The following is a 27,500-nucleotide window of genomic DNA, read 5'->3' as shown; positions in this document are numbered from 1 at the left end:
ACAGAAAGAGAGACGGAGAGAGAGCCTGCGTGCTGGTGTGTGTGTGTGTGTGTGTGTGTGTGTGTGTGTGTGTGTGTGTGGAATGGGAGGCGTGTTGCTTCAGTTAGAAAGGGCAATGTGGCCCTGTATGGAACACAATTTATTATGGAAACCACAGAGAGGTGATTATTGCAGAGGGAGAATGTGGATGGCTTACTAGAAGAGAGAGAGGAAGGGAGGGAGAGAAAGAGTAGGAGAGAGAGACTCCTCTGCTGGCGGGGAGTCATCCAGACAGGCAGGCAGCTAGAGTAAATACAGTATGGCATGTGAGTGACCCAGATACAACCTGGACCTGGCCAGGAGTCTGGAGAGGAGAGGAGGCAGGAGAGGAGGCTGATTATTGCCAGAGCTGTTCATTAGGCCATTATTTCCATCCACTGTCCTCTCTCTCTTTACTACAGCCTGTGTCCTATATCCTGTGTGTAGTGTCTTTACTCCAGCCTGTGTCCTATATCCTGTGTGTAGTGTCTTTACTACAGCCTGTGTCCTATATCCTGTGTGTAGTGTCTTTACTACAGCCTGTGTCCTTTATCCTGTGTGTAGTGTCTTTACTACAGCCTGTGTGTAGTGTCTTTACTCCAGCCTGTGTGTAGTGTCTTTACTCCAGCCTGTGTGTAGTGTCTTTACTACAGCCTGTGTCCTCTGTCCTGTGTGTAGTGTCTTTACTCCAGCCTGTGTCCTCTATCCTGTGTGTAGTGTCTTTACTCCAGCCTGTGTCCTCTATCCTGTGTGTAGTGTCTTTACTCCAGCCGGCGTCCTCTGTCCTGTGTGTAGTGTCTTTACTCCAGCCTGTGTCCTCTGTATACCTGTGAGCTATAAATGGAAACTTCCATGGCTTATTCTCTGTATTGTCTACTGTACACAGCATTTCAAACACACATTACAAAAGGAGCTGCACACTGTATGGGACTTATTACATTATGGCATGCTGCCATGTCACTGTGAATTCTCAGTGATGTGACTCAGGGGAGTGGGGAATTCTCAGTGATGTAACTCAGGGGAGTGGGGAATTCTCAGTGATGTAACTCAGGGGAGTGGGGAATTCTCAGTGATGTAACTCCGGGGAGTGGGGAATTCTCAGTGATGTAACTCAGGGGAGTGGGGAATTCTCAGTGATGTAACTCAGGGGAGTGGGGAATTCTCAGTGATGTAACTCAGGGGAGTGGGGAATTCTCAGTGATGTAACTCAGGGGAGTGGGGAATTCTCAGTGATGTAACTCAGGGGAGTGGGGAATTCTCAGTGATGTAACTCAGGGGAGTGGGGAATTCTCAGTGATGTAACTCAGGGGAGTGGTGAATTCTCAGTGATGTAACTCAGGGGAGTGGTGAATTCTCAGTGATGTAACTCAGGGGAGTGGGGAATTCTCAGTGATGTAACTCAGGGGAGTGGGGAATTCTCAGTGATGTAACTAAGGGGAGTGGTAAATTCTCAATGATTTAACTCAGGGGAGTGGTGAATTCTCAGTGATGTAACTCAGGGGAGTGGGGAATTCTCAGTGATGTAACTCAGGGGAGCGGGTAATTCTCAGTGATGTAACTCAGGGGAGTGGTGAATTCTCAGTGATCTAACTCAGGGGAGTGGTGAATTCTCAGTGATGTGACTCAGGGGAGTGGGGAATTCTCAGTGATGTAACTCAGGGGAGTGGTGAATTCTCAGTGATGTAACTCAGGGGAGTGGTGAATTCTCAGTGATGTAACTCAGGGGAGTGGGGAATTCTCAGTGATGTAACTCAGGGGAGTGGGGAATTATCAGTGATGTAACTCAGGGGAGTGGGGAATTCTCAGTGATGTAACTCAGGGGAGTGGGGAATTCTCAGTGATGTAACTCAGGGGAGTGGGGAATTCTCAGTGATGTAACTCAGGGGAGTGGTGAATTCTCAGTGATGTAACTCAGGGGAGTGGGGAATTCTCAGTGATGTAACTCAGGGGAGTGGTGAATTCTCCGTGATGTAACTCAGGGGAGTGGGGAATTCTCAGTGATGTAACTCAGGGGAGTGGTGAATTCTCAGTGATGTAACTCAGGGGAGTGGTGAATTCTCAGTGATGTAACTCAGGGGAGTGGTGAATTCTCAGTGATGTAACTCAGGGGAGTGGGGAATTCTCAGTGATGTAACTCAGGGGAGTGGTGAATTCTCCGTGATTTAACTCAGGGGAGTGGGGAATTCTCAGTGATGTAACTCAGGGGAGTGGTGAATTCTCAGTGATGTAACTCAGGGGAGTGGGGAATTCTCTGTGATGTAACTCAGGGGAGTGGGGAATTCTCAGTGATGTAACTCAGGGGAGTGGTGAATTCTCAGTGATGTAACTCAGGGGAGTGGTGAATTCTCAGTGATGTAACTCAGGGGAGTGGTGAATTCTCAGTGATGTAACTCAGGGGAGTGGTGAATTCTCAGTGATGTAACTCAGGGGAGTGGTGAATTCTCCGTGATGTAACTCAGGGGAGTGGGGAATTCTCAGTGATGTAACTCAGGGGAGTGGTGAATTCTCAGTGATGTAACTCACGGGAGTGGTGAATTCTCAGTGATGTAACTCAGGGGAGTGGTGAATTCTCCGTGATGTAACTCAGGGGAGTGGGGAATTCTCAGTGATGTAACTCAGGGGAGTGGTGAATTCTCAGTGATGTAACTCAGGGGAGTGGGGAATTCTCAGTGATGTAACTCAGGGGAGTGGTGAATTCTCTGTGATGTAACTCAGGGGAGTGGGGAATTCTCAGTGATGTAACTCAGGGGAGTGGTGAATTCTCAGTGATGTAACTCAGGGGAGTGGTGAATTCTCAGTGATGTAACTCAGGGGAGTGGGGAATTCTCAGTGATGTAACTCAGGGGAGTGGTGAATTCTCAGTGATGTAACTCAGGGGAGTGGTGAATTCTCCGTGATGTAACTCAGGGGAGTGGGGAATTCTCAGTGATGTAACTCAGGGGAGTGGTGAATTCTCAGTGATGTAACTCAGGGGAGTGGTGAATTCTCAGTGATGTAACTCAGGGGAGTGGTGAATTCTCAGTGATGTAACTCAGGGGAGTGGGGAATTCTCAGTGATGTAACTCAGGGGAGTGGGGAATTCTCAGTGATGTAACTCAGGGGAGTGGTGAATTCTCAGTGATGTAACTCAGGGGAGTGGGGAATTCTCTCCTCTTTTTTTTAGTTTAAAGTCTTTTCTCTCTTTCTCTCTCTTACAGATTATTGCCTCATCCTAGGACCCATGGACTAAATGGATGTTAAACCCACCTTTCTCGCCAAGTTTACCACTCATCATAGTCCAATCATCATAGTCCAATCATCATAGTCCAATCATCATAGTCCAATCATCATAGTCCAATCATCATAGTCCAATCATCATAGTCCAATCATCATAGTCCAATCATCATAGTCCAATCATCATAGTCCAATCATCATAGTCCAATCATCATAGTCCAATCATCATAGTCCAATCATCATAGTCCAATCATCCAGGAAATGCAGGATCTTTGAACATGAACCATCTGTTCCTCTCCTTCAGCTGAGACAGACTGCCAGTCAGTAACCACATAGTGTAACACTCTCTGTATCAGGGCACTGTAGTCCACATCTATTGGAGGATCACTTAGTCTCAGTATCTCACCTTTAACCCCTCACCCCCAGCCCTTGACCCTTAACCCCTGACCCCTAACCATGTACGGCAGCTCCCGCTCCGTTGCCAAGATGGAGGGCAACAACGGCAGCAGTCAGAGTCCCGGTCGCTCCCCCTGCCTACCCCGCTCCCCGCGCCTCGGCCACCGTCGCACCAACAGTACAGGAGGCCCCGGGGGAAAGACCCTCTCCATGGAGAACATCCAGTCTCTGAACGCGGCCTATGCCACCTCCGGACCCATGTACCTCAGTGACAACGAGGTCATCTCTCAACAGGTGATCTAGTAATACAATATGACGTGTCGTTTAGCAGAGGTTTTTTTAAATCCAAAATGACCTTCTGTTCTTTTAAATCAGGAGTCGTAAACCTTTTCTTGCCCAGGGACCCCCTCCCAGGCAAACCGGCGACCCAGGGACCCTCATCATACGTTAGCAAAACAATAGTTTGTATATCATTATCATCCCCAGGTGAATGATAGTGGCAGGACAAGTAATCAACCTGTTCAAATGTATTGATTTGGTAGATGGTTTTTCATGATAATTGGAACAGGAAGTGTAACTCTAATATAGCCTATCAGCCAGGAAGTGTAACTCTAATATAGCCTATCAGCCAGGAAGTGTAACTCTAATATAGCCTATCAGCCAGGAAGTGTAACTCTAATATAGCCTATCAGCCAGGAAGTGTAACTCTAATATAGCCTATCAGCCAGGAAGTGTAACTCTAATATAGCCTATCAGCCAGGAAGTGTAACTCTAATATAGCCTATCAGCCAGGAAGTGTAACTCTAATATAGCCTATCAGCCAGGAAGTGTAACTACAAACACATTTTCACTAAGAGCAGTTGTTTAGCTGGTGAAACAAAGGTTAGCCACATGTTGACACAAATTAATGTCCTAGTTAAGAAAGCTGACCGGAAGCCAGTGGCACTGCCACACTGGTCGCCTGTCTGTGGCTGCTGTTTCATAGACTGTGTCAGATACTGCACTGAGGGGAATTGGCTCCAATGAGGGGAATTGGCTCCAATGAGGGGAATTGGCTCCAATGAGGGGAATTGGCTCAGTATTAGGAGTTAAAAATAAGGTTGACATCTTTAGAAAGAAGATATTGTTGTCTTTTCTACTGTAGTTATATCATTTACATTTAGTTTATTCTGTTGTTACTAGTGATATTCATTAAAAACATTGAAAGAATGCAAAATATGTACTGCTCCTTCCAGTCTAACTACATGTACTGATCCTTCCAGTCTAACTACATGTACTGATCCTTCCAGTATAATTGCAGACCCTCTACAGTACATCTAGGGATCCGCGGACGCCCGGTTGAATAAACCTGTTTTAAATTACACTATGGCTAGCACCTTGCTTTTACCGAAGACACTTTCTGTATGGCTAGCACCTTGGTTTTACCAAATACACTTCCTGTATGACTAGCACCTTGCTTTTACCAAATACACTTTCTGTATGGCTAGCACCTTGCTTTTACCAAATACACTTCCTGTATGGCTAGCACCTTGCTTTTACCAAATACACTTTCTGTATGGCTAGCACCTTGCTTTTACTAAATACACTTCCTGTATGGCTAGCACTTCCTGTATGGCTAGCACCTTGCTTTTACCAAAGACACTTCCTGTATGACTAGCCCCTTGCTTTTACCAGAGACACTTCCTGTATGGCTAGCACCTTGCTTTTACCAGAGACACTTCCTGTATGGCTAGCACCTTGCTTTTACCAGAGACACTTCCTGTATGGCTAGCACCTTGCTTTTACCAGAGACACTTCCTGTATGGCTAGCACCTTGCTTTTACCAGAGACACTTCCTGTATGGCTAGCACCTTGCTTTTACCAAATACACTTCCTGTATGGCTAGCACCTTGCTTTTACCAAAGACACTTCCTGTATGACTAGCCCCTTGGTTTTACCAAAGACACTTCCTGTATGACTAGCCCCTTGCTTTTACCAGAGACACTTCCTGTATGGCTAGCACCTTGCTTTTACCAGAGACACTTCCTGTATGGCTAGCACCTTGCTTTTACCAGAGACACTTCCTGTATGGCTAGCACCTTGCTTTTACCAGAGACACTTCCTGTTTGGCTAGCACCTTGCTTTTACCAGAGACACTTCCTGTATGACTAGCACCTTGCTTTTACCAAATACACTTCCTGTATGACTAGCACATTGGTTTTACCAAAGACACTTCCTGTATGGCTAGCACCTTGCTTTTACCAGAGACACTTCCTGTATGACTAGCACCTTGCTTTTACCAAATACACTTCCTGTATGACTAGCCCCTTGCTTTTACCAGAGACACTTCCTGTATGACTAGCACCTTGCTTTTACCAAATACACTTCCTGTATGACTAGCACCTTGCTTTTACCAAAGACACTTCCTGTATGGCTAGCACCTTGCTTTTACCAGAGACACTTCCTGTATGGCTAGCACCTTGCTTTTACCAGAGACACTTCCTGTATGGCTAGCACCTTGCTTTTACCAGAGACACTTCCTGTATGGCTAGCACCTTGCTTTTACCAGAGACACTTCCTGTATGGCTAGCACCTTGCTTTTACCAGAGACACTTCCTGTATGGCTAGCACCTTGCTTTTACCAGAGACACTTCCTGTATGGCTAGCACCTTGCTTTTACCGAAGACACTTCCTGTATGGCTAGCACCTTGCTTTTACCGAAGACACTTCCTGTATGGCTAGCACCTTGCTTTTACCAGAGACACTTCCTGTATGGCTAGCACCTTGCTTTTACCAGAGACACTTCCTGTATGGCTAGCACCTTGCTTTTACCGAAGACACTTCCTGTATGGCTAGCACCTTGGTTTTACTAGAGACACTTCCTGTATGGCTAGCACCCTGCTTTTACCGAAGACACTTCCTGTATGGCTAGCACCTTGCTTTTACCGAAGACACTTAGCTACTGTATGGATGTGAATGATTTAAATGGTTTGTATTCCTGTATGTAAATTCTGTTGTTTGTATATTTGAATATGCGGATCTTAACTAAATTAATTTTGTGGACAATAAAGTAAATCTAATCTAATCAATCTATTCTAGACCCAGGCCTATCCCAACCCCAACCACGACCCTAGCCTGCCCAAGAGCACCATGACCCTGGGTCGCTCCGGAGCAAAGCTCCCTTACGGCGTCCGGACAACCGCCATGGGCTCCAACCCCAACATCAGCCAGGGAGGTGGAGGCTCGTCCATGCCCAGTGACAGCATCGCGTTTGGGTGTGACCAAGTGTCCTCGTCCCAGTCCAGCCTCCAGCAGGCGTCCACGGTGCCTCACTCCTTACGCCAAACCAGAGACAACACCATCATGGACCTCCAGACCCAGCTGAAGGAGGTGCTGAGGGAGAACGAGCTCCTCCGGGGGGAGGTGGATGTGAAGGAGAGCAAGCTGAGCTCTTCCATGAACTCCATCAAGACCTTCTGGAGCCCCGAGCTGAAGAAGGAGAGAGCCCTGAGGAAGGACGAGGTGTCCAAGATCTCTGTCTGGAAGGAGCAGTACAGAGTGGTACAGGACGAGACTCAGGTAAGATCCTGGAGTCACTGGCAGTACATGTAGTTAGACTGGAAGGAGCAGTACATGTAGTTAGACTGGAAGGAGCAGTACATGTAGTTAGACTGGAAGGATCAGTACATGTAGTTAGACTGGAAGGATCAGTACATGTAGTTAGACTGGAAGGAGCAGTACATGTAGTTAGACTGGAAGGAGCAGTACATGTAGTTAGACTGGAAGGAGCAGTACATGTAGTTAGACTGGAAGGAGCAGTACATGTAGTTAGACTGGAAGGATCAGTACATGTAGTTAGACTGGAAGGATCAGTACATGTAGTTAGACTGGAAGGATCAGTACATGTAGTTAGACTGGAAGGAGCAGTACATGTAGTTAGACTGGAAGGATCAGTACATGTAGTTAGACTGGAAGGAGCAGTACATGTAGTTAGACTGGAAGGATTAGTACATGTAGTTAGACTGGAAGGATCAGTACATGTAGTTAGACTGGAAGGATCAGTACATGTAGTTAGACTGGAAGGAGCAGTGCATGTAGTTAGACTGGAAGGAGCAGTACATGTAGTTAGACTGGAAGGATCAGTACATGTAGTTAGACTGGAAGGATCAGTACATGTAGTTAGACTGGAAGGATCAGTACATGTAGTTAGACTGGAAGGATCAGTACATGTAGTTAGACTGGAAGGAGCAGTACATGTAGTTAGACTGGAAGGATCAGTACATGTAGTTAGACTGGAAGGATCAGTACATGTAGTTAGACTGGAAGGATCAGTGCATGTAGTTAGACTGGAAGGATCAGTGCATGTAGTTAGACTGGAAGGAGCAGTACATGTAGTTAGACTGGAAGGAGCAGTACATGTAGTTAGACTGGACGGAGCAGTACATGTAGTTAGACTGGACGGAGCAGTACATGTAGTTAGACTGGACGGAGCAGTACATGTAGTTAGACTGGAAGGAGCAGTACATGTAGTTAGACTGGAAGGAGCAGTACATGTAGTTAGACTGGACGGAGCAGTACATGTAGTTAGACTGGACGGAGCAGTACATGTAGTTAGACTGGAAGGAGCAGTACATGTAGTTAGACTGGAAGGAGCAGTACATGTAGTTAGACTGGAAGGATCAGTACATGTAGTTAGACTGGAAGGAGCAGTACATGTAGTTAGACTGGAAGGAGCAGTACATGTAGTTAGACTGGAAGGAGCAGTACATGTAGTTAGACTGGAAGGATCAGTACATGTAGTTAGACTGGACGGAGCAGTACATGTAGTTAGACTGGAAGGAGCAGTACATGTAGTTAGACTGGAAGGAGCAGTACATGTAGTTAGACTGGAAGGAGTGTGAAGTCATTCAGGTGGGATGCAGAGACTTGCTTGGAAGTTGGGAGGTTGGTCCTAAGGGCACCTAAGGGTTCTAACCATTGGGTCAGTTGTTGGTGGTTTTGCATGGTGTTGTAACCCTGGTCAAAGAGGTCAGACTGAGTTGTATATGCTGTTAGTGCTGTTGTTGTCTCTTCCATATTTAGCTCACAGTTAGCCAGAGATCTGCCTTCCGCCTCAGATGTTTCCCCTCCGGCTGTGTGAGCGTGTGACGTCGGTCAGTGAGCAGCCGGTTCGCCTGTCTGCTGAGTTGGATAAATCTGGGGTCTGTCTGGGCAGATTTGATCCCACAAAGCTTGATCACAACTTCTTATTGGGAACACAATTTTGAGATGGTATCCTAATTCTGTAGTGAAGGATGGAATCAGTTTTATCTAATTCTGTAGTGAAGGATGGAATCAGTTTCATCTAATTCTGTCATATAGCTCAGAAACCAGGTGTGATTTCCAGTCCTACCTGTCCTGTATCCCATCTAACCTGTCATCTAGCTCAGAAACCAGGTGTGGTTTCCAGTCCTACCTGTCCTGTATCCCATCTAACCTGTCATCTAGCTCAGAAACCAGGTGTGATTTCCAGTCCTACCTGTCCTGTATCCCATCTAACCTGTCATCTAGCTCAGAAACCAGGTGTGGTTTCCAGTCCTACCTGTCCTGTATCCCATCTAACCTGTTCTTAAACCGAACGGTTGCTGTGGGCATTTGATCTGATGACAGGTTAGATGGGATACAGGACAGGTAGGACTGGAAATCACACATTTTAAAAAAAATATAAAAAATAATGTTTTATTTTATTTCACCTTTATTTAACCTGTTGCGACGACCAAACCCGGATCCGGGATTCTATTTATAGACCTAAGCTCATTACCATAACGCAACGTTAACTATTCATGAAAATCGCAAATGAAATGAAATAAATATGCTATCTCTCAAGCTTAGCCTTTTGTAAACAACACTGTCATCTCAGATTTTCAAAATATGCTTTTCAACCATAGGAAAACAATCATTTGTGTAACAGTAGCTAGCTAGCGTAGCATTTAGCGTTAGCATTAGCGTTAGCATTTAGCAGGCAACTATCACAAAAACAAGTAAAGCCTTCAAATAAAGTAACTTACCTTTGAAGAACTTCTGATGTTTTCAATGAGGAGACTCTCAGTTAGATAGCAGATGCTCAGTTTTTCCAAAAAGATTCTTTGTGTATTAGAAATAGCTCCGTTTTGTACATCACATTTGGCTACCAAAAAAATTAAAAAATTAAAAAAAATTCAGCCCTCAAAACGCGAACTTTTTTCCAAATTAACTCCATAATATCGACTGAAACATGGCAAACGTGGTTTAGAATCAATCCTCAAGGTGTTTTTCCACATATCTCTTCAATGATATATCCTTCGTGGAAGCCTGGTTTCTCCTTGCTCTCAAATGGAAAAATAATTGCACCTGGCTTTACGCTCCAATTTCGACGCAGGGACACCAGGCGGACACTTGGAAAATGTAGTCTCTTATGGTCAATCTTCCAATGATATGCCTACAAATACGTCACAATGCTGCTAACACCTTGGGGGAACGACAGAAAGTGTAGGCTCATTTCTTGCCATATAAGGAGACAATGGAAAACAGAGCTTCAGAAATTCTGCTCATTTCCTGGTTGACGCATCATCTTGGTTTCGCCTGTAGAATGAGTTCTGGGGCACTTACAGACAATATCTTTGCAGATTCTGAAACTTCAGAGTGTTTTCTTTCAAAAACTGTCAAGAATATGCATAGTCGAGCATCTTTTCATGACAAAATATTGCGCTTAAAACGGGAACGTTTTTTATCCAAAAATGAAATAGCGCCCCTAGAGATCAAAGAGGTTAACCAGGTCGGCCAGTTGAGAACACCTTTATTTAACCAGGTCGGCCAGTTGAGAACACCTTTATTTAACCAGGTCGGCCAGTTGAGAACACCTTTATTTAACCAGGTCGGCCAGTTGAGAACACCTTTATTTAACCAGGTCGGCCAGTTGAGAACAAGTTCTCATTTACAACTGTGACCTGACCAAGATAAAGCAAAGCAGTGCGACACAAACAACAGCACAGAGTTACACATGGAGTAAAACAAACATACAGTCAATAACACAATAGAGAAAAAGTCTATATACAGTGAGTACAAATGAAGTAAGATAAGGGAGGTAAGCCAATAAATAGACCATAGTGGCGAAATAATGACCATTTAGCAATTAAACACTGATGGTGTGCAGAAGATGAATGTGCAAGTAGAGATACTGGGGTGCAAAAGAGCAAAATAAATACATAAGTACAGTTCTTCCCTGATGCCAAAAAGCAGAACTTCTGAGAAAGCCTTTAGTTGTATCTGACTAGTTTTCTCCTGTTGTTGTAATGGCTGCTGTTCTGGGGGAACCATGAGGAACCTGGTAACTGGGTTTATTGACAGGCCGTCTGTAAGAATAGAGGGAGGAAGATACCTAGTCAGTTATACAACTGAATGCATTCAACTGAAATGAGTCTTCCTCATTTAACCCAACCACTCTGAGGTGTGGGGGGGCTGCCTTAATCGACATCCACGTCTTCAGCGCCCGGGGAACAGTGGGTTAACTGCCTTGTTCAGGGGAACAGTGGGTGAACTGCCTGGTTCAGGGGAACAGTGGGTTAACAGCCTTGTTCAGGGGAACAGTGGGTGAACTGCCTGGTTCAGGGGAACAGTGGGTTAACTGCCTTGTTCAGGGGAACAGTGGGTTAACTGCCTTGTTCAGGGGAACAGTGGGTTAACTGCCTTGCTCAGGGGAACAGTGGGTTAACTGCCTTGCTCAGGGGAACAGTGGGTTAACTGCCTGGTTTAACCCAACCACTCTGAGGTGTGGGGGGGCTGCCTTAATCGACATCCACGTCTTCAGCGCCCAGGGAACAGTGGGTTAACTGCCTTGTTCAGGGGAACAGTGGGTGAACTGCCTGGTTTAACCCAACCACTGAGGTGTGGGGGGGCTGCCTTAATCGACATCCACGTCTTCAGCGCCCAGGGAACAGTGGGTTAACTGCCTTGTTCAGGGGAACAGTGGGTTAACTGCCTTGTTCAGGGGAACAGTGGGTTAACTGCCTTGTTCAGGGGAACAGCGGGTTAACTGCCCTGCTCAGGGGAACAGTGGGTGAACTGCCTGGTTTAACCCAACCACTCTGAGGTGTGGGGGGGCTGCCTTAATCGACATCCACGTCTTCAGCGCCCAGGGAACAGTGGGTTAACTGCCTTGTTCAGGGGAACAGTGGGTTAACTGCCTTGCTCAGGGGAACAGTGGGTTAACTGCCTTGCTCAGGGGAACAGTGTCCGCTCGGGGATTCTATCCAGCAACCTTTCGGTTACTAGTCCAACGCTCAAAACACTAGGCTACCTGCCGCCCAGAGGAGTGGGAGAGGGAGTACTGGAGAGGGGAGAGAGAGTACTGGAGAGGGGAGAGAGAGTACTGGAGAGGGGAGAGAGAGTACTGGAGAGGGGAGAGAGAGAGTACTGGAGAGAGTACTGGAGAGGGGGGAGAGAGAGTACTGGAGAGGGGGGAGAGAGAGTACTGGAGAGGGGGGAGAGAGAGTACTGGAGAGGGGGGAGAGAAAGTACTGGAGAGGGGGGAGAGAGAGTACTGGAGGGGGGAGAGAGAGTACTGGAGAGGGGAGAGAGAGTACTGGAGAGGGGAGAGAGAACTCTAACAGGAAGCTGTGAAGTTTCATTACATACAGTGCCTTGCGAAAGTATTCGGCCCCCTTGAACTTTGCGAACTTTAGCCACATTTCAGGCTTCAAACATAAAGATATAAAACTGTATTTTTTTGTGAAGAATCAACAACAAGTGGGACACAATCATGAAGTGGAACGACATTTATTGGATATTTCAAACTATTTTAACAAATCAAAAACTGAAAAATTGGGCGTGCAAAATTATTCAGCCCCCTTAAGTTAATACTTTGTAGCGCCACCTTTTGCTGCGATTACAGCTGTAAGTCGCTTGGGGTATGTCTCTATCAGTTTTGCACATCGAATACACTACGTCCATCTGGTTGACAGGCCATCTGAATATACTACGTCCATCTGGCTGACAGGCCATCTGATTACACTACGTCCATCTGGCTGACAGGCCATCTGTCAGCCAGATGGACGTAGTGTATTCAGATGGTCTGTCAGCCAGATGGACGTAGTGTATTCAGATGGTCTGTCAGCCAGATGGACGTAGTGTATTCAGATGGTCTGTCAGCCAGATGGACGTAGTGTATTCAGGTGGCCTGTCAGCCAGATGGACGTAGTGTATTCAGATGGACGTAGTGTATTCAGATGGACGTAGTGTATTCAGATGGCCTGTCAGCCAGATGGACACTGTAATGTCCCAGGAGCCTCTCAGTGGGCTGTTACAGTCACCCCACTGTGTCCTAAACACATCTCAGGAACAGAGTGTGGGCTTCTGGAAGTGTGTGTGTGTGTGTGACACCAACCATCCTCTCTTATCCCAGGAGATGACTCAAGCTCCAGGAGCCAGAGACAGACAGAGAGAGAAAGAGAGACAGAACGATAGAGAGGGGGACAAAGAGAGAAAGAGAGACAGAAAGATAGAGAGGGGGACAGCGAGAGAGAGACAGAAAGATATAGAGAGGGGGACAAAGAGAGAGAGACAGACAGAAAGATAGAGAGAGGGGGACAAAGAGAGAGAGACAGAGAGAGAGAGAGAGGGGGACAAAGAGAGAGAGACAGAAAGACAGAGAGAGGGAGACAAAGAGATAGGAGGACAAAGAGAGAGGGGGACAAAGAGAGAGAGAAAGAAAGACAGAGAGGGAGACAAAGAGAGAGGGGGACAAAGAAAGAGAGAAAGAAAGACAGAGAGGGAGACAAAGAGAGAGAGAGAAACACAGAGAGAGGGAGACAAAGAGAGAGAGAAATAGATAAATCTGTCTCCATCCTTTCTCTACCCCACCACTTTTCTGAGGCTTTTCACAGACATTTCCTCACATATTTTATTCCCGCCTCTTTACCTCTCCTCCTCTCAGATGGAGCGATAGAACGTCATGGAAAATATGTTAATAGTGGAGGGAAGCTAGAGCATGTTATTATTGGAGAGAGAGAGAGAGAAAGAGAGGGAGGTGAGAGTGAGTGAGGGGGAGAGAGAGAGGTGGAGAGAGGGGGGGTACCAGATAATGTTATAGATTTGCTATCCAGTGCCATAGAATCCCAGTGCCATAGAATCCCAGTGCCATAGAGTCCCAGTGCCATAGAATCCCAGTGCCAGAAAATCCCAGTGCCATAGAATCCCAGTGCCAGAGAATCCCAGTGCCAGAGAATCCCAGTGCCAGAGAATCCCAGTGCCAGAAAATCCCAGTGCCATAGAATCCCAGTGCCAGAGAATCCCAGTGCCAGAGAATCCCAGTGCCAGAGAATCCCAGTGCCAGAGAATCCCAGTGCCATAGAATCCCAGTGCCAGAGAGTCCCAGTGCCAGAGAGTCCCAGTGCCAGAGAGTCCCAGTGCCAGAGAGTCCCAGTGCCAGAGAGTCCCACTGCCAGAGAGTCCCAGTGCCAGAGAGTCCCAGTGCCATAGAGTCCCAGTGCCATAGAGTCCCACTGCATACTAAGACTCTCACTCTAGACTCAGTTGAGTGCTCTTTAACATGCCTGGATCTGGAGTAGTCTATAGGGGGTCATAGAGTTGGCTGTGTGTGTGGTTATGTGTGTGCGCAGTGTGTGTGTGTGTCAGTGTGTGTTTGTGGATGTGTAGCCAGGTGTGTGTGTATCTCTGTCTGTGTGTGTGTTGCGTGACAGAGTGTGTGTCTGACAGTGTATGTTTCTTAGTTGTGTGTGAACCTGGTGACAGTGTAAGGTGTCAGTGGTCTCTGTGTTAGAAGAGCTATAGGACTGCAGTGGCTCACACCCAGACAGCCGACACTATCAATCTCAGGTTATGTTCCAAATGGCACCCTATTCCCTATATAGTGCACTACTTCTGACCATAGCACTATGGGCCCTAGTGCACTTTATAGGGAATAGGTTGCCATTTGGGATGTAATTTTGACTTTATTAATGATCTGAAGAGATATGGCTGTAAACACAGAGGAAGAGAGAGGAGGAGGAGGAGATAACGAGAGAGAGAAGGAGGGGGAGAGGAGAGTCTCTGTAGGAAAGAGGTTCCTATCTTATAAAAGAAACCAGTAAATTTTGTGAGTAAAGAGAGAGGGGTGGAGGGAGGAGAGATAGGGGTGGAGAGAGGGGTGGAGGGAGGAGAGAGAGGTGTGGAGGGAGGAGAGAGAGGTGTGGAGGGAGGAGAGAGAGGGGTGGAGGGAGGAGAGAGAGGGGTGGAGGGAGGAGAGATAGGGATGGGAGAGAGGGGTGGAGGGAGGAGAGGTAGGGGTGGAGGGAGGAGAGGTAGGGGTGGAGGGAGGAGAGATAGGGGTGGAGGGAGGAGAGAGAGGGGGTGGAGGGAGGAGAGAGAGGGGGTGGAGGGAGGAGAGAGGGGTGTGGAGGGGTGGAGGGAGGAGAGAGGGGTGGAGGGAGGAGAGATAGGGGTGGAGGGAGGAGAGATAGGGGTGGAGGGAGGAGAGATAGGGGTGGAGGGAGGAGAGAGGGGTGTGGAGGGGTGGAGGGAGGAGCGAGGGGTGTGGAGGGGTGGAGGGAGGAGAGAGGGGTGGAGGGAGGAGAGAGAGGGGGTGGAGGGAGGAGAGATAGGGGTGGAGGGAGGAGAGAGAGGGGTGGAGAGAGGAGAGAGAGGGGTGGAGGGAGGAGAGAGAGGGGATGAAAAGAGAGAGGAGGAGGAGATAACGAGAGAGAGAAGGAGGGGGAGAGGAGAGTCTCTGTAGGAAAGAGGTTCCTATCTTATAAAAGAAACCAGTAAATATTGTGAATAAAGAGAGAGGGGTGGAGGGAGGAGAGATAGGGATGGAGGGAGGAGAGATAGGGATGGGAGAGAGGGGTGGAGGGAGGAGGGAGGAGAGATAGGGATGGGAGAGAGGGGTGGAGGGAGGAGAGGTAGGGGTGGAGGGAGGAGAGGTAGGGGTGGAGGGAGGAGAGATATGGGTGGAGGGAGGAGAGATATGGGTGGAGGGAGGAGAGAGAGGGGGTGGAGGGAGGAGAGAGAGGGGGTGGAGAGAGAGGGGGTGGAGGGAGGAGAGAGATAGGGTGGAGGGAGGAGAGAGAGAGGGTGGAGGGAGGAGAGAGAGAGGGTGGAGGGAGGAGAGAGAGGGGGTGGAGGGAGGAGAGAGAGGGGGTGGAGGGAGGAGAGAGAGGGGGTGGAGAGAGAGGGGGTGGAGGGAGGAGAGAGAGGGGGTGGAGAGAGAGGGGGTGGAGGGAGGAGAGATAGGGGTGGAGGGAGGAGAGATAACGCCATCTTCAGGCCGTTGGGCTAACGGCACATAGAACACCCTGACAAAGTCCCCCAGATATACAGCTGAAGTCGGAAGTTTACATACACCTTCGCCAAATACATTTGAACTCAGTTTCACATTTCCTGACATTTAATCCTAGTAAAAAGTCCCTGTCTTAGGTCAGTTAGGATCACCACTTTATTGTAAGAATGTGAAATGTCAGAATAATAGTAGAGAGAAGTATTTATTTCAGCTTTTATTTATTTCATCACATTCCCAGTGGGTCAGAAGTTTACATACACTCAATTAGTATTTGGTAGCATTGCCTTTAAATTGTATAACTTGGGTCAAACGTTTCGGGTAGCCTTCCACCAGCTTCCCACAATAAGTTGGGTGAATGTTGGCCCATTCCTCCTGACAGAGCTGGTGTTACTGAGTCAGGTTTGTAGGCCTCCTTGCTCGCACACACACTTGCAGACAGAACAAGATTCTCTCTCTACTGCTCTACCTAATAGTATTTCATCTCTCTCTCTCTCTCTCTCTGTCTCTCTCTGTCTCTGTCTCTCTCTGTTTGTCTCTGTCTCTCTGTCTCTGTCTCTCTCTGTCTCTCTCTGTTTGTCTCTGTCTCTCTGTCTCTCTCTGTTTGTCTCTGTCTCTCTGTCTCTCTCTGTCTCTGTCTCTGTCTCTCTCTGTCTCTCTGTCTCTGTCTCTGTCTCTCTCTGTCTCTCTCTGTCTCTCTCCGTCTCTCTCCGTCTCTCTCTGTCTCTCTGTCTCTGTATCTCTCTGTCTCTCTCCCTCTCCATCTCCCTCTGTACCCCCACATACTCTCTCTCATACGCTCACTTTGTTTTCATACTGTCTTCCTCCCTCCATCTTAACCCCCATGCTAGTGAGGTGGCATGTCAGGGTCAATGAGACATCCAGTCATGTCACTAATGTCAAACACATCATCCATCCAGAGGTCCATCACTGAGGGGGAAAACACACTTTAATGAGAGAATATCTCATTATATTTGATGATTCCACACAGCCTCACTCTGGGTAGGAGTCCAGGGCTGACCACTGAAGGAGAGGTGATGTCAGGACACAGGAGGACTCTATGCAGGAGACCAGGGCTCTCAACTGAAGGAGAGGTGATGTCAGGACACAGGAGGTGTCTGGGTAGGAGGCCAGGGATGACCACTGAAGGAGAGGTGAAGTCAGGACACAGGAGGTGTCTGGGTAGGAGGCCAGGGATGACCACTGAAGGAGAGGTGATGTCAGGACACAGGAGGTGTCTGGGTAGGAGGCCAGGGATGACCACTGAAGGAGAGGTGAAGTCAGGACACAGGAGGTGTCTGGGTAGGAGGTCAGGAATGACCACTGAAGGAGAGGTGGTCAGGAACTGAACTGAATCTAAACCCACTGCTGTTAATAACGAAGAGAGTTCTCCTCTCTAGCAGGAACCGTGGTGGAGGCTGTTTTTAGGGTTTAACCTCTAGCACTTAGCCATCCCGGATCCGGGATCGTGAATACAGCCTCAAGCTCATTACCATAACGCAACGTTAACTATTCATGAAAATCGCAAATGAAATGAAATAAATATGCTAGCTCTCAAGCTTAGCCTTTTGTTAACAACACTGTCATCTCAGATTTTCAAAATATGCTTCTCAACCATAGGAAAACAAGCATTTGTGTAACAGTAGCTAGCTAGCGTAGCATTTAGCGTTAGCGTTAGCATTCAGCAGGCAACACTTTCACAAAAACCAGAAAAGCATTCAAATAAAATCATTTACCTTTGAAGAACTTCAGATGTTTTCAATGACGAGACTCTGTTAGATAGCAAATGTTCAGTTTTTCCTGAAAGATTATTTGTTTAGGAGAAATCGCTCCATTTGGTGCGTCACGTTTGGTTACCAAAAAAAAACGAAAATCCAGTCATCAAAATGCCGAACTTTTTTCCAAATTAACTCCATAATATCGACTGAAACATGGCAAACGTTGTTTAGAACCAATCCTCAAGGTGTTTTTCACATATCTCTTCGATGATATATCGTTCGTGGAAGTGTGCTTTCTGTTCTGAATCCCAGGAGAAAATGCCCGCAGTTGAAGATTACGCACCAATTTAGACAAAGGACACCGGGCGGACCCCTGGAAAATGTAGTCTCTTATGGCCAATCTTCCAATGATATGCCTACAAATACGTCACAATGCTGCAGACATCTTGAAGAAACGACAGAAAGGGCAGGCTCGTTCCTGGTGCATTCACAGCCATATAAGGAGACAATGGAAAACAGAGCCTCAGAAATTCTGCTCATTTCCTGTTTGAAGTTTCATCTTGGTTTCGCCTGTTGCATGAGTTCTGTGGCACTCACAGATAATATCTTTGCAGTTTTGGAAACGTCAGACTGTTTTCTTTCCAAAGCTGTCAATTCTATGCATAGTCGAGCATCTTTTCGTGACAAAATATTGCACTTAAAACGGGCACGTTTTTTATCCAATAATGAAATAGCGCCCCCATAGACTCAACTGGTTAATCCCTGGCCCATCTCTCTTCTCTCTACCTAAACCTCAGGTTCAGGCCCCTCAGAAACACAGAGGAGGACAGGACAGCAAGGCAAGGAGGCAGTTCCACTCCTAAACAGAGCTATATAGTTGGCAAGGAGCCAGTTCCACCCCTAAACAGAGCTATATAGTTGGCAAGGAGCCAGTTCCACCCCTAAACAGAGCTATATAGTTGGCAAGGAGCCAGTTCCACCCCTAAACAGAGCTATATAGTTGGCAAGGAGCCAGTTCCACCCCTAAACAGAGCTATATAGTTGGCAAGGAGCCAGTTCCACCCCTAAACAGAGCTATATAGTTGGCAAGGAGCCAGTTCCACCCCTAAACAGAGCTATATAGTTGGCAAGGAGCCAGTTCCACCACTAAACAGAGCTATATAGTTGGCAAGGAGACAGTTCCACCCCTAAACAGAGCTATATAGTTGGCAAGGAGCCAGTTCCACCCCTAAACAGAGCTATATAGTTGGCAAGGAGACAGTTCCACCCCTAAACAGAGATATATAGTTGGCACTGGCAGCTTTTTCTATCCTTTCAGTCTCTGCCTTGTGTGTGTGTGTGGACGTGTGTGTGTGTGTGTGTGGACGTGTGTGTGTGTGTGTGTGTGTGTGTGTGTGTGTGGACGTGTTTAACTATTCTTGTGGGGACCAGAAGTCTATTTCTAGGTGGTTTAGGTTCGTGTTAGGGTTAGAATTACGTTAAGGGTTAGGAGTTAGGGTTAGTTTTAGGGTTAGGTTTTTGGGTTTAGATTAGGGTAAGTGTATGTGTTAGGGTTAGGTTAGGAGCTAGGGTTAGTTTTAGGGTTAGGTTTTTGGGTTAAGGTTAGGGTAAGTGTATGTGTTAGGGTTAGGTTAGGGGTTAGGGAAAATAGGAATTTGAATGGGACTGAATTGTGTGTCCCCACAAGGTTAGCTTTACAAGTGTGTGTGTGTGTGTGTGTAGTTGGGGGTACTGTGTGTGTGGGTGTGGTTGGGGGTACTGTGTGTGTGTGTGTGTGGTTGGTGGTACTGTGTGTGTGGGTGTGGTTGGGGGTACTGTGTGTGTGTGTGGGTGTGTTTGGGGGTACTGTGTGTGTGTGCGTGGGTGTGGTTGGGGGTACTGTGTGTGTGTGTGTGTGTGTGTGTGTGTGTGTGTGTGTGTGTGTGTGTGTGTGTGTGTGTGTGTGTGTGTGTGTGTGTGTGTGTGTCAGTGTCAGGGAGGAAGTGAATCAGTATGCCTACATTCCACAGCAAAGGCGTGGCCTGGAGAGAAAGGCTCCATTTATACCACAGAGGGTGCATCCCAAATGAAACCTTTATTCCCACAGGACTCCAACAAGGACAGTGCACTGTGTAGCAAATAGGGTGCCTATTAGGACGCAGACAGAGCAGGAGGGAAGGAGAAAGAGAGGAAGGCAGTGTTGAGTCACCCACCACTGATGGCAGAGTTAAAGTACAGTACATTCTTTCCCATGTCAGATGTCAGGGCCTATCAGAGAGAGGAAGGAGCCCTGTCCTCACCATGTCAGGGCCTATCAGAGAGAGGAAGGAGCCCTGTCCTCACCATGTCAGGGCCTATCAGAGAGAGGAAGGAGCCCTGTCCTCACCATGTCAGGGCCTATCAGAGAGAGGAAGGAGCCCTGTCCTTACCATGTCAGGGCCTATCAGAGAGAGGAAGGAGCCCTGTCCTCACCATGTCAGAGCCTATCAGAGAGAGGAAGGAGTCCTACCCTCACCATGTCAGGGCCTATCAGAGAGAGGAAGTAGCCCTGTCCTCACCATGTCAGGGCCTATCAGAGAGAGGAAGGAGCCCTGTCCTTACCATGTCAGGGCCTATCAGAGAGAGGAAGGAGCCCTGTCCTCACCATGTCAGGGCCTATCAGAGAGAGGAAGGAGCCCTGTCCTCACCATGTCAGGGCCTATCAGAGAGAGGAAGGAGCCCTACCCTCACCATGTCAGGGCCTATCAGAGAGAGGAAGGAGCCCTGTCCTCACCATGTCAGGGCCTATCAGAGAGAGGAAGGAGCCCTGTCCTCACCATGTCAGGGCCTATCAGAGAGAGGAAGGAGCCCTACCCTCACCATGTCAGGGCCTATCAGAGAGAGGAAGGAGCCCTGTCCTCACCATGTCAGGGCCTATCAGAGAGAGGAAGGAGCCCTACCCTCACCATGTCAGGGCCTATCAGAGAGAGGAAGGAGCCCTGTCCTCACCATGTCAGGGCCTATCAGAGAGAGGAAGGAGTCCTACCCTCACCATGTCAGGGCCTATCAGAGAGAGGAAGGAGCCCTGTCCTCACCATGTCAGAGCCTATCAGAGAGAGGAAGGAGCCCTACCCTCACCATGTCAGAGCCTATCAGAGACAGGAAGGAGCCCTACCCTCACCATGTCAGAGCCTATCAGAGAGAGGAAGGAGCCCTGTCCTCACCATGTCAGGGCCTATCAGAGCGAGGAAGGAGTCCTACCCTCACCATGTCAGAGCCTATCAGAGAGAGGAAGGAGCCCTACCCTCACCATGTCAGAGCCTATCAGAGAGAGGAAGGAGCCCTTTCCTCACCATGTCAGGGCCTATCAGAGAGTGGAAGGAGAGAGAGACCATGCAAAGGAGTCCGACACTCACTGAGAACCTAAGGAATAATGGTGGGATGTGTAGGATTACTGTATACTGACTGTATCCCCTTAGTGTGAGTGTGTGTGTCAACGCCTGGCTGAGAAGATGAAAGAGGAGAGGAAACAAGGAGGAGAGTAGAGGGAAGGAGAGAGGTAATGATTGTAATGAGAGAGGAAGGCTCCTCACAGACCTGTTCACTCATGAAAGTTGACAGAGCAGACACGGAGCCCTAGGAATTAGCACTTTACCTCTGTGTTCTCTCTCTCTTTCACTCTCTCTCTCTGTCTCTCTCTTGTTGTGAGACTAGAATGATGTGGTTTATGTTTTTGTAAATGTTTACAAATTAATAAAAATGAAAAGCTGAAATGTCTTGACTCAATAGGTGTTTAACTCCTTTGTTATGACAAGCCTAAATAAGTTCAGGACTAAAAATGTGCTCAACAAGTCACATAACAAGTTGCATTGACTCACTCAGTGTGCAATAATAGTGTTTAACATGATGTTTGAATGACTACCTCATCTCTGTTCTCCACACATACAATTATCTGTGAGGTCCCTCAGTTGAGCAGTGAATTTCAAACACAAATTCAACCACAAAGACCAGGGAGGTTTTCCAATGCCTTGCAAAGAAGGGCACCTATTGGTAGATGGGTAAAAAACAACAACCATTCACTACAAACATACAGGCGTCCGTCCTGACTCAGTTACTGAGTACCACTCTCCATATTTTCAAACATAGTGACGGCTGCATCATGTTATGGGTATGCTTGTTTAAGGACTGGGGAGTTTTTCAGGGTAAAAAAGAAACGTATTGGATCTAAAACACAAACTAAATCCTGGAGGAAAACCTGGTTCAGTCTGCTTTCTACCAGACACTGGGAGATTAATTCACCTTTCAGAAGGACAATAGCCTAAAACACAAGGCCAAATCTACACTGGAGTTGCTTACCAAGAAGACAGTGAATGTTCCTGAGTGGCCGAGTTACAGTTCTGACTTAAATCTGCTTGAAAATCTATGGCAAGACATGAAAATGGTTGTCTAGCAATGATCAACAACCAATTTGACAGAGCTTGAAGAATTTAGAAAATAATAGTTGGCAAATATTGCACAATCCAGGTGTTTGATTCTAACATGTATTGACTCAGGGGGTGTGAATACTTATGTTAATTAGATATTTCTGTATTTCATTTTCAATAAATTTGCTAAGATTTCTCAAAACATGTTTTCCCTTTTTCATTGTGGCGTATTGTGTGTAGATGGGTGAGAAAAAAATACATTTAATCCATTTTGAATTCAGGCTGTAACACAACAACATGTGGAATAAGTCAAGGGGTACTAATACATTCTGAATGCCCTGTATACAGTATACCGCCCAAGCCTAATTCTGACAAAGGAGCTCGCTCAGAAATGTGTCAAAAATAAATCCTATTGAAGGGGATGAAGTTGGCTTCCTTATGCAAATATTTCCGACATCACTTCAACTTAGTTTTCCTTGTTTGTAATTTTCCTAGTAGCTTCCCTTCTCGGGGGCCCCTAGCAGAATGATTGTGGAAAAACAGCATTCCTCATGTCGGAACGGTAATTCCGGTGTTCTGGAATGTTATCCAATAATCATCAGAATGAGTCGTTCCCTTTACGAAGCAGTGAGCGGGAATCATTTCACATTGTACATCATGCCAGGAGGCCCCAGTCAGTGCCAGTTGGCTATAGTGATATGACACACACACACACACACACACACACACACACACACATATATATCCTCCTGGCAGTGTGTGTACGGCAGGAGGAGGATGTTGAAATGAGAGACAGGTGACGTCTGGTCTCCTGGTGTGAAATTGTCAGTCTGTTGAGTTTTGGTCCATGTAGCTGAATCAGTGTTAGAGATTCACAGTGTGGTTATGGAGGAGTCCCAGAGCAGGAGATATAGATGTGAAGAGAGAGGGTGTGTTTTTCAGTGTGTTGACTGAATCGTTTTGTATGTGTGTTCCCTAGAGGAAACATCCCAATAGTCCCCCCCCCCCCCCACACACACACTCCTGTCTCCGTTCCTCAGAGTTTACACAGAGGCCTATACCTCCAACATACTGAATTCCTCAGGAGTCACGCTTCTCAATTCACAGCTGGTGCCAATCTTCTCTTATCCTTTCTTCTCTTATCTTCTTGTCTCTTTTCTGCACCACAGGGCTGGCTAAGAGACAGCTCTCTCTCTATCTCTCCCCCCAGCTCTCTGTCCATCCTCTCTCTATCTCTCCCCCCCAGTGCTCTGTCCATCCTCTCTCTATCTCTCCCCCCCAGCTCTCTGTCCATCCTCTCTCTATCTCTCCCCCCCAGCTCTCTGTCCATCCTCTCTCTATCTCTCCCCCCCAGTGCTCTGTCCATCCTCTCTCTATCTCTCCCCCCCAGTGCTCTGTCCATCCTCTCTCTATCTCTCCCCCCAGCTCTCTGTCCATCCTCTCTCTGTCCATCCTCTCTCTGTCCATCCTCTCTCTGTCCATCTTCTCTCTGTCCATCCTCTCTCTGTCCATCCTCTCTCTGTCCATCCTCTCTCTGTCCATCCTATCTCTGTCCATCCTCTCTCTGTCTGTGTTCAATGACCCATAATCCAGGCAGCACTGCTCCCCTGTGTGTGTGTCTACTTGCTGCCAGATGGCTTAATACCAGAGAGAGATGCCACACAGGTGTGTGTGTGTTGTGTGTGCGTATGTGTGTGTGTGTGTGTGTGTGTGTGTGTGTGTGTGTGTGTGTGTGTGTGTGTGTGTGTGTGTGTGTGTGTGTCTCTGCTTATTTTACAGATGACTGCTCTCAGAACAGATGGTTAACAGAACAGTTTTTCTATGTGTTTTTCAGAGGATCCACACAGTTTACACCGAGTCTTTCAGTTGTTTACTCTGAGCCATGTCCCATCTCACCTCCTCCTCTTCCTCTGAGAAAGTGATGCCCCAAACCAACCCCCCAGGTTCATCCAACAACATGGGGAATACAGCACAACAACAACATGCTATCAGTCCATCTTGCCCTCTGATAGAGCAGCTGGAATCTCTGCCATCATTCCTGGAATCTCTGCCATCATTCCTGGAATCTCTGCCATCATTCCTGGAATCTCTGCCATCATTCCTGAATCAACCTTATGCTTTCATATATAATGGCCCCTATTGTTGGTAGGACATGTAGGTGGGAGGGTCTCGTGGTCTGTTGGGATACATGTGGTTGTTTTGGCAACAGGGAGTTGTCTTCCCACTCTGTTCCGGGGATTAGGAGAGAGAGAGAGAGAGAGACCGACCATATGGCTGTGGGTCGGGCTTACACCTGACTATGTTAAAACATGATTAAAACACACACACACACACACACACCTTTACTGCTGCTAGCACCCAGGGAGAGCTCATCAGGGCAGAGGTGTATTGACCTCAGATGGTGACTATGGTGACAGCATGTATGTGTGTGTGTGCTGGGCAGAGGGGAGGAGGCTAGAGAGAGGATGGACAGAGGAGAGGATGGATAGAGAGAGGATGGCCATGCCAGGCTTAGTGGGCAGTGAAGTGGTACGTGTCCCATTGATTTGGACTCAGTACAATCTACTGCAATGCTCACATGTCACGGACAATTCACGTCCGGTTGGAATTTGATCTTAGAAGTGACTGGCTTTAAATGAGTAGAGATTGAGTCTGTAATGTACCACAGTGTGTTTTAAAGGCAGTGTATTGAGTGAGTTTGTAATGTACCACCGTGTGTTTTAAAGGCAGTGTATTGACTGACTGAGTCTGTAATGTACCACAGTGTGTTTTAACGGCAGTGTAATGAGTGAGTCTGTAATGTACCACAGTGTGTTTTAAAGGCAGTGTAATGAGTGAGTCTGTAATGTACCACAGTGTGTTTTAAAGGCAGTGTAATGAGTGAGTCTGTAATGTACCACAGTGTGTTTTAAAGGCAGTGTATTAACTGAGTCTGTAATGTACCACAGTGTGTTTTAAAGGCAGTGTATTGACTGAGTGAGTCTGTAATGTACCACAGTGTGTTTTAAAGGCAGTGTAATGAGTGAGTCTGTAATGTACCACAGTGTGTTTTAAAGGCAGTGTATTGACTGAGTCTGTAATGTACCACAGTGTGTTTTAAAGGCAGTGTATTGACTGAGTCTGTAATGTACCACAATGTGTTTTAAAGGCAGTGTATTGACTGAGTGAGTCTGTAATGTACCACAGTGTGTTTTAAAGGCAGTGTATTGACTGAGTGAGTCTGTAATGTACCACAGTGTGTTTAAGGCAGTGTATTGAATGAGTGAGTCTGTAATGTACCACAGTGTGTTTTAAAGGCAGTGTATTGACTGAGTGAGTCTGTAATGTACCACAGTGTGTTTTAAAGGCAGTGTAATGACTGAGTCTGTAATGTACCACAATGTGTTTTAAAGCCAGTGTATTGACTGAGTCTGTAATGTACCACAGTGTGTTTTAAAGGCAGTGTCATGACTGAGTGAGTCTGTAATGTACCACAGTGTGTTTTAAAGGCAGTGTATTGTCTGAGTGAGCCTGTAATGTACCACAGTGTGTTTTAAAGGCAGCATATTGACTGAGTGAGTCTGTAATGTACCACAGTGTGTTTTAAAGGCAGTGTATTGACTGAGTGAGTCTGTAATGTACCACAGTGTGTTTTAAAGGCAGCGTATTAACAGAGTCTGTAATGTACCACAGTGTGTTTTAAAGGCAGTGTAATGAGTGAGTCTGTAATGTACCACAGTGTGTTTTAAAGGCAGTGTAATGACTGAGTGAGTCTGTAATGTACCACAGTGTATTTTAAAGGCAGTGTATTGACTGAGTGAGTCTGTAATGTACCACAGTGTGTTTTAAAGGCAGCGTATTAACTGAGTCTGTAATGTACCACAGTGTGCTTTAAAGGCAGTGTATTAACTGAGTGAGTCTGTAATGTACCACAGTGTGTTTTAAAGGCAGTGTAATGAGTGAGTCTGTAATGTACCACAGTGTGTTTTAAAGGCAGTGTATTGACTGAGTCTGTAATGTACCACAGTGTGTTTTAAAGGCAGTGTAATGACCGAGTGAGTCTGTAATGTACCACAGTGTGTTTTAAAGGCAGTGTATTAACTGAGTGAGTCTGTAATGTACCAACGTGTGTTTTAAAGGCAGTGTATTGACTGAGTCTGTAATGTACCACAGTGTGTTTTAAAGGCAGTGTATTAACTGAGTCTGTAATGTACCACAGTGTGTTTTAAAGGCAGTGTATTGACTGAGTCTGTAATGTACCACAGTGTGTTTTAAAGGCAGTGTAATGAGTGAGTCTGTAATGTACCACAGTGTGTTTTAAAGGCAGTGTATTGACTGAGTCTGTAATGTACCACAGTGTGTTTTAAAGGCAGTGTATTGACTGAGTCTGTAATGTACCACCGTGTGTTTTAAAGGCAGTGTATTGACTGAGTGAGTCTGTAATGTACCACAGTGTGTTTTAAAGACAGTGTATTGACTGAGTCTGTAATGTACCACAGTGTGTTTTAAAGGCAGTGTATTGACTGAGTGAGTCTGTAATGTACCACAGTGTGTTTTAAAGACAGTGTATTGAGTGAGACATCCAGCCGTACAGGAGAAACAGCAGATAGTTTCATATCAGCGTTGATAGTGGAGGTTAACATCATGAAACGTCTCAGTCACACGGAGCTGAAGCTGTAATTGTTACGCTCGTCGATGTAATGATCGGACCAAGGTGCATTGTGGTAGGCGTACGTCATCAATGTATTAAATGAACAACAAAAAAAACAAGCACGATAAACGACACGTAAAGTTTTGTAGCGCTAACACAGCAACTACACAAAAACAAGATCCCACAAACTAAAGTGGAAAAAAGGACTGCCTAAGTATGATCCCCAATCAGAGACAACGATAGACAGCTGCCTCTGATTGGGAACCATACCCGGCCAAAACAAAGAAATAGAAAACATAGATTGCCCACCCTAGTCACACCCTGACCTAACCAAATAGAGATTTAAAAGGATCTGTAAGGTACGTTTCTCTCTGTCTTCTTCTCTTACAACAGAGAGAACAAATGGCAGAGGATTGGAAACGGAGTGTTGAGGGTTTCCCTGGTTTCCCTGGTTTCCCTGGTTTCCCTGGTTTCCCTGGTTTCCCGTTATTTATTCATGAAGAGGTTTGAGTCGTCAGTTCTCCTCGTTCTGGTCGTTACCGTCACCTTGCAGTTCAGCCATGTGGAGAGAAAGAACATTTCAGAAAGAGAGAGAGAGACTGTGCTGTAGTGTGTGTGTGTGTTAGTGTGTGTGTGTGTGTTAGTGTGTGTGTGTGTGTTAGTGGTGTAGTGTGTGTGTGTGTGTTAGTGTGTGTGTGTGTGTGTTAGTGGTGTGTGTGTGTGATTGTGTGTGGGGTAGTGTGTGTGTCAGTGATGTTGTGTGTGTGTGTGTCAGTGTTGTAGTGTGTGTGTGTGTGTTAGTGTGTGTGTGTGTGTTAGTGGTGTAGTGTGTGTGTGTGTGTGTTAGTGGTGTAGTGTGTGTGTCAGTGCTGTAG

The 27,500-nt window shown here is 46.7% G+C and overlaps 1 protein-coding gene across 4 annotated transcripts in view; it reads left to right on the top strand.

The window, feature by feature from the left end:
- The window catches only part of LOC110513868 (ELKS/Rab6-interacting/CAST family member 1), a 268,459-nt gene that overhangs the window by 21,647 nt on the left and 219,312 nt on the right, over positions 1 to 27,500 (top strand). For all 4 annotated transcript variants that reach the window (XM_036956818.1, XM_036956820.1, XM_036956816.1 and 1 more), the window contains exons 2-3: positions 3,216 to 3,921; positions 6,706 to 7,185. In XM_036956818.1, coding sequence (XP_036812713.1) covers positions 3,688 to 3,921; positions 6,706 to 7,185 — 714 coding nt within the window. In that variant the 5' untranslated portion in view covers positions 3,216 to 3,687. The remainder of the gene's footprint in view (positions 1 to 3,215; positions 3,922 to 6,705; positions 7,186 to 27,500) is intronic.

This window comes from Oncorhynchus mykiss, chromosome 21 (genome assembly GCF_013265735.2).
Source record: "Oncorhynchus mykiss isolate Arlee chromosome 21, USDA_OmykA_1.1, whole genome shotgun sequence".
Lineage (NCBI taxonomy): Eukaryota > Metazoa > Chordata > Actinopteri > Salmoniformes > Salmonidae > Oncorhynchus > Oncorhynchus mykiss.
This window is presented reverse-complemented; position numbering and strand designations above follow the sequence as displayed.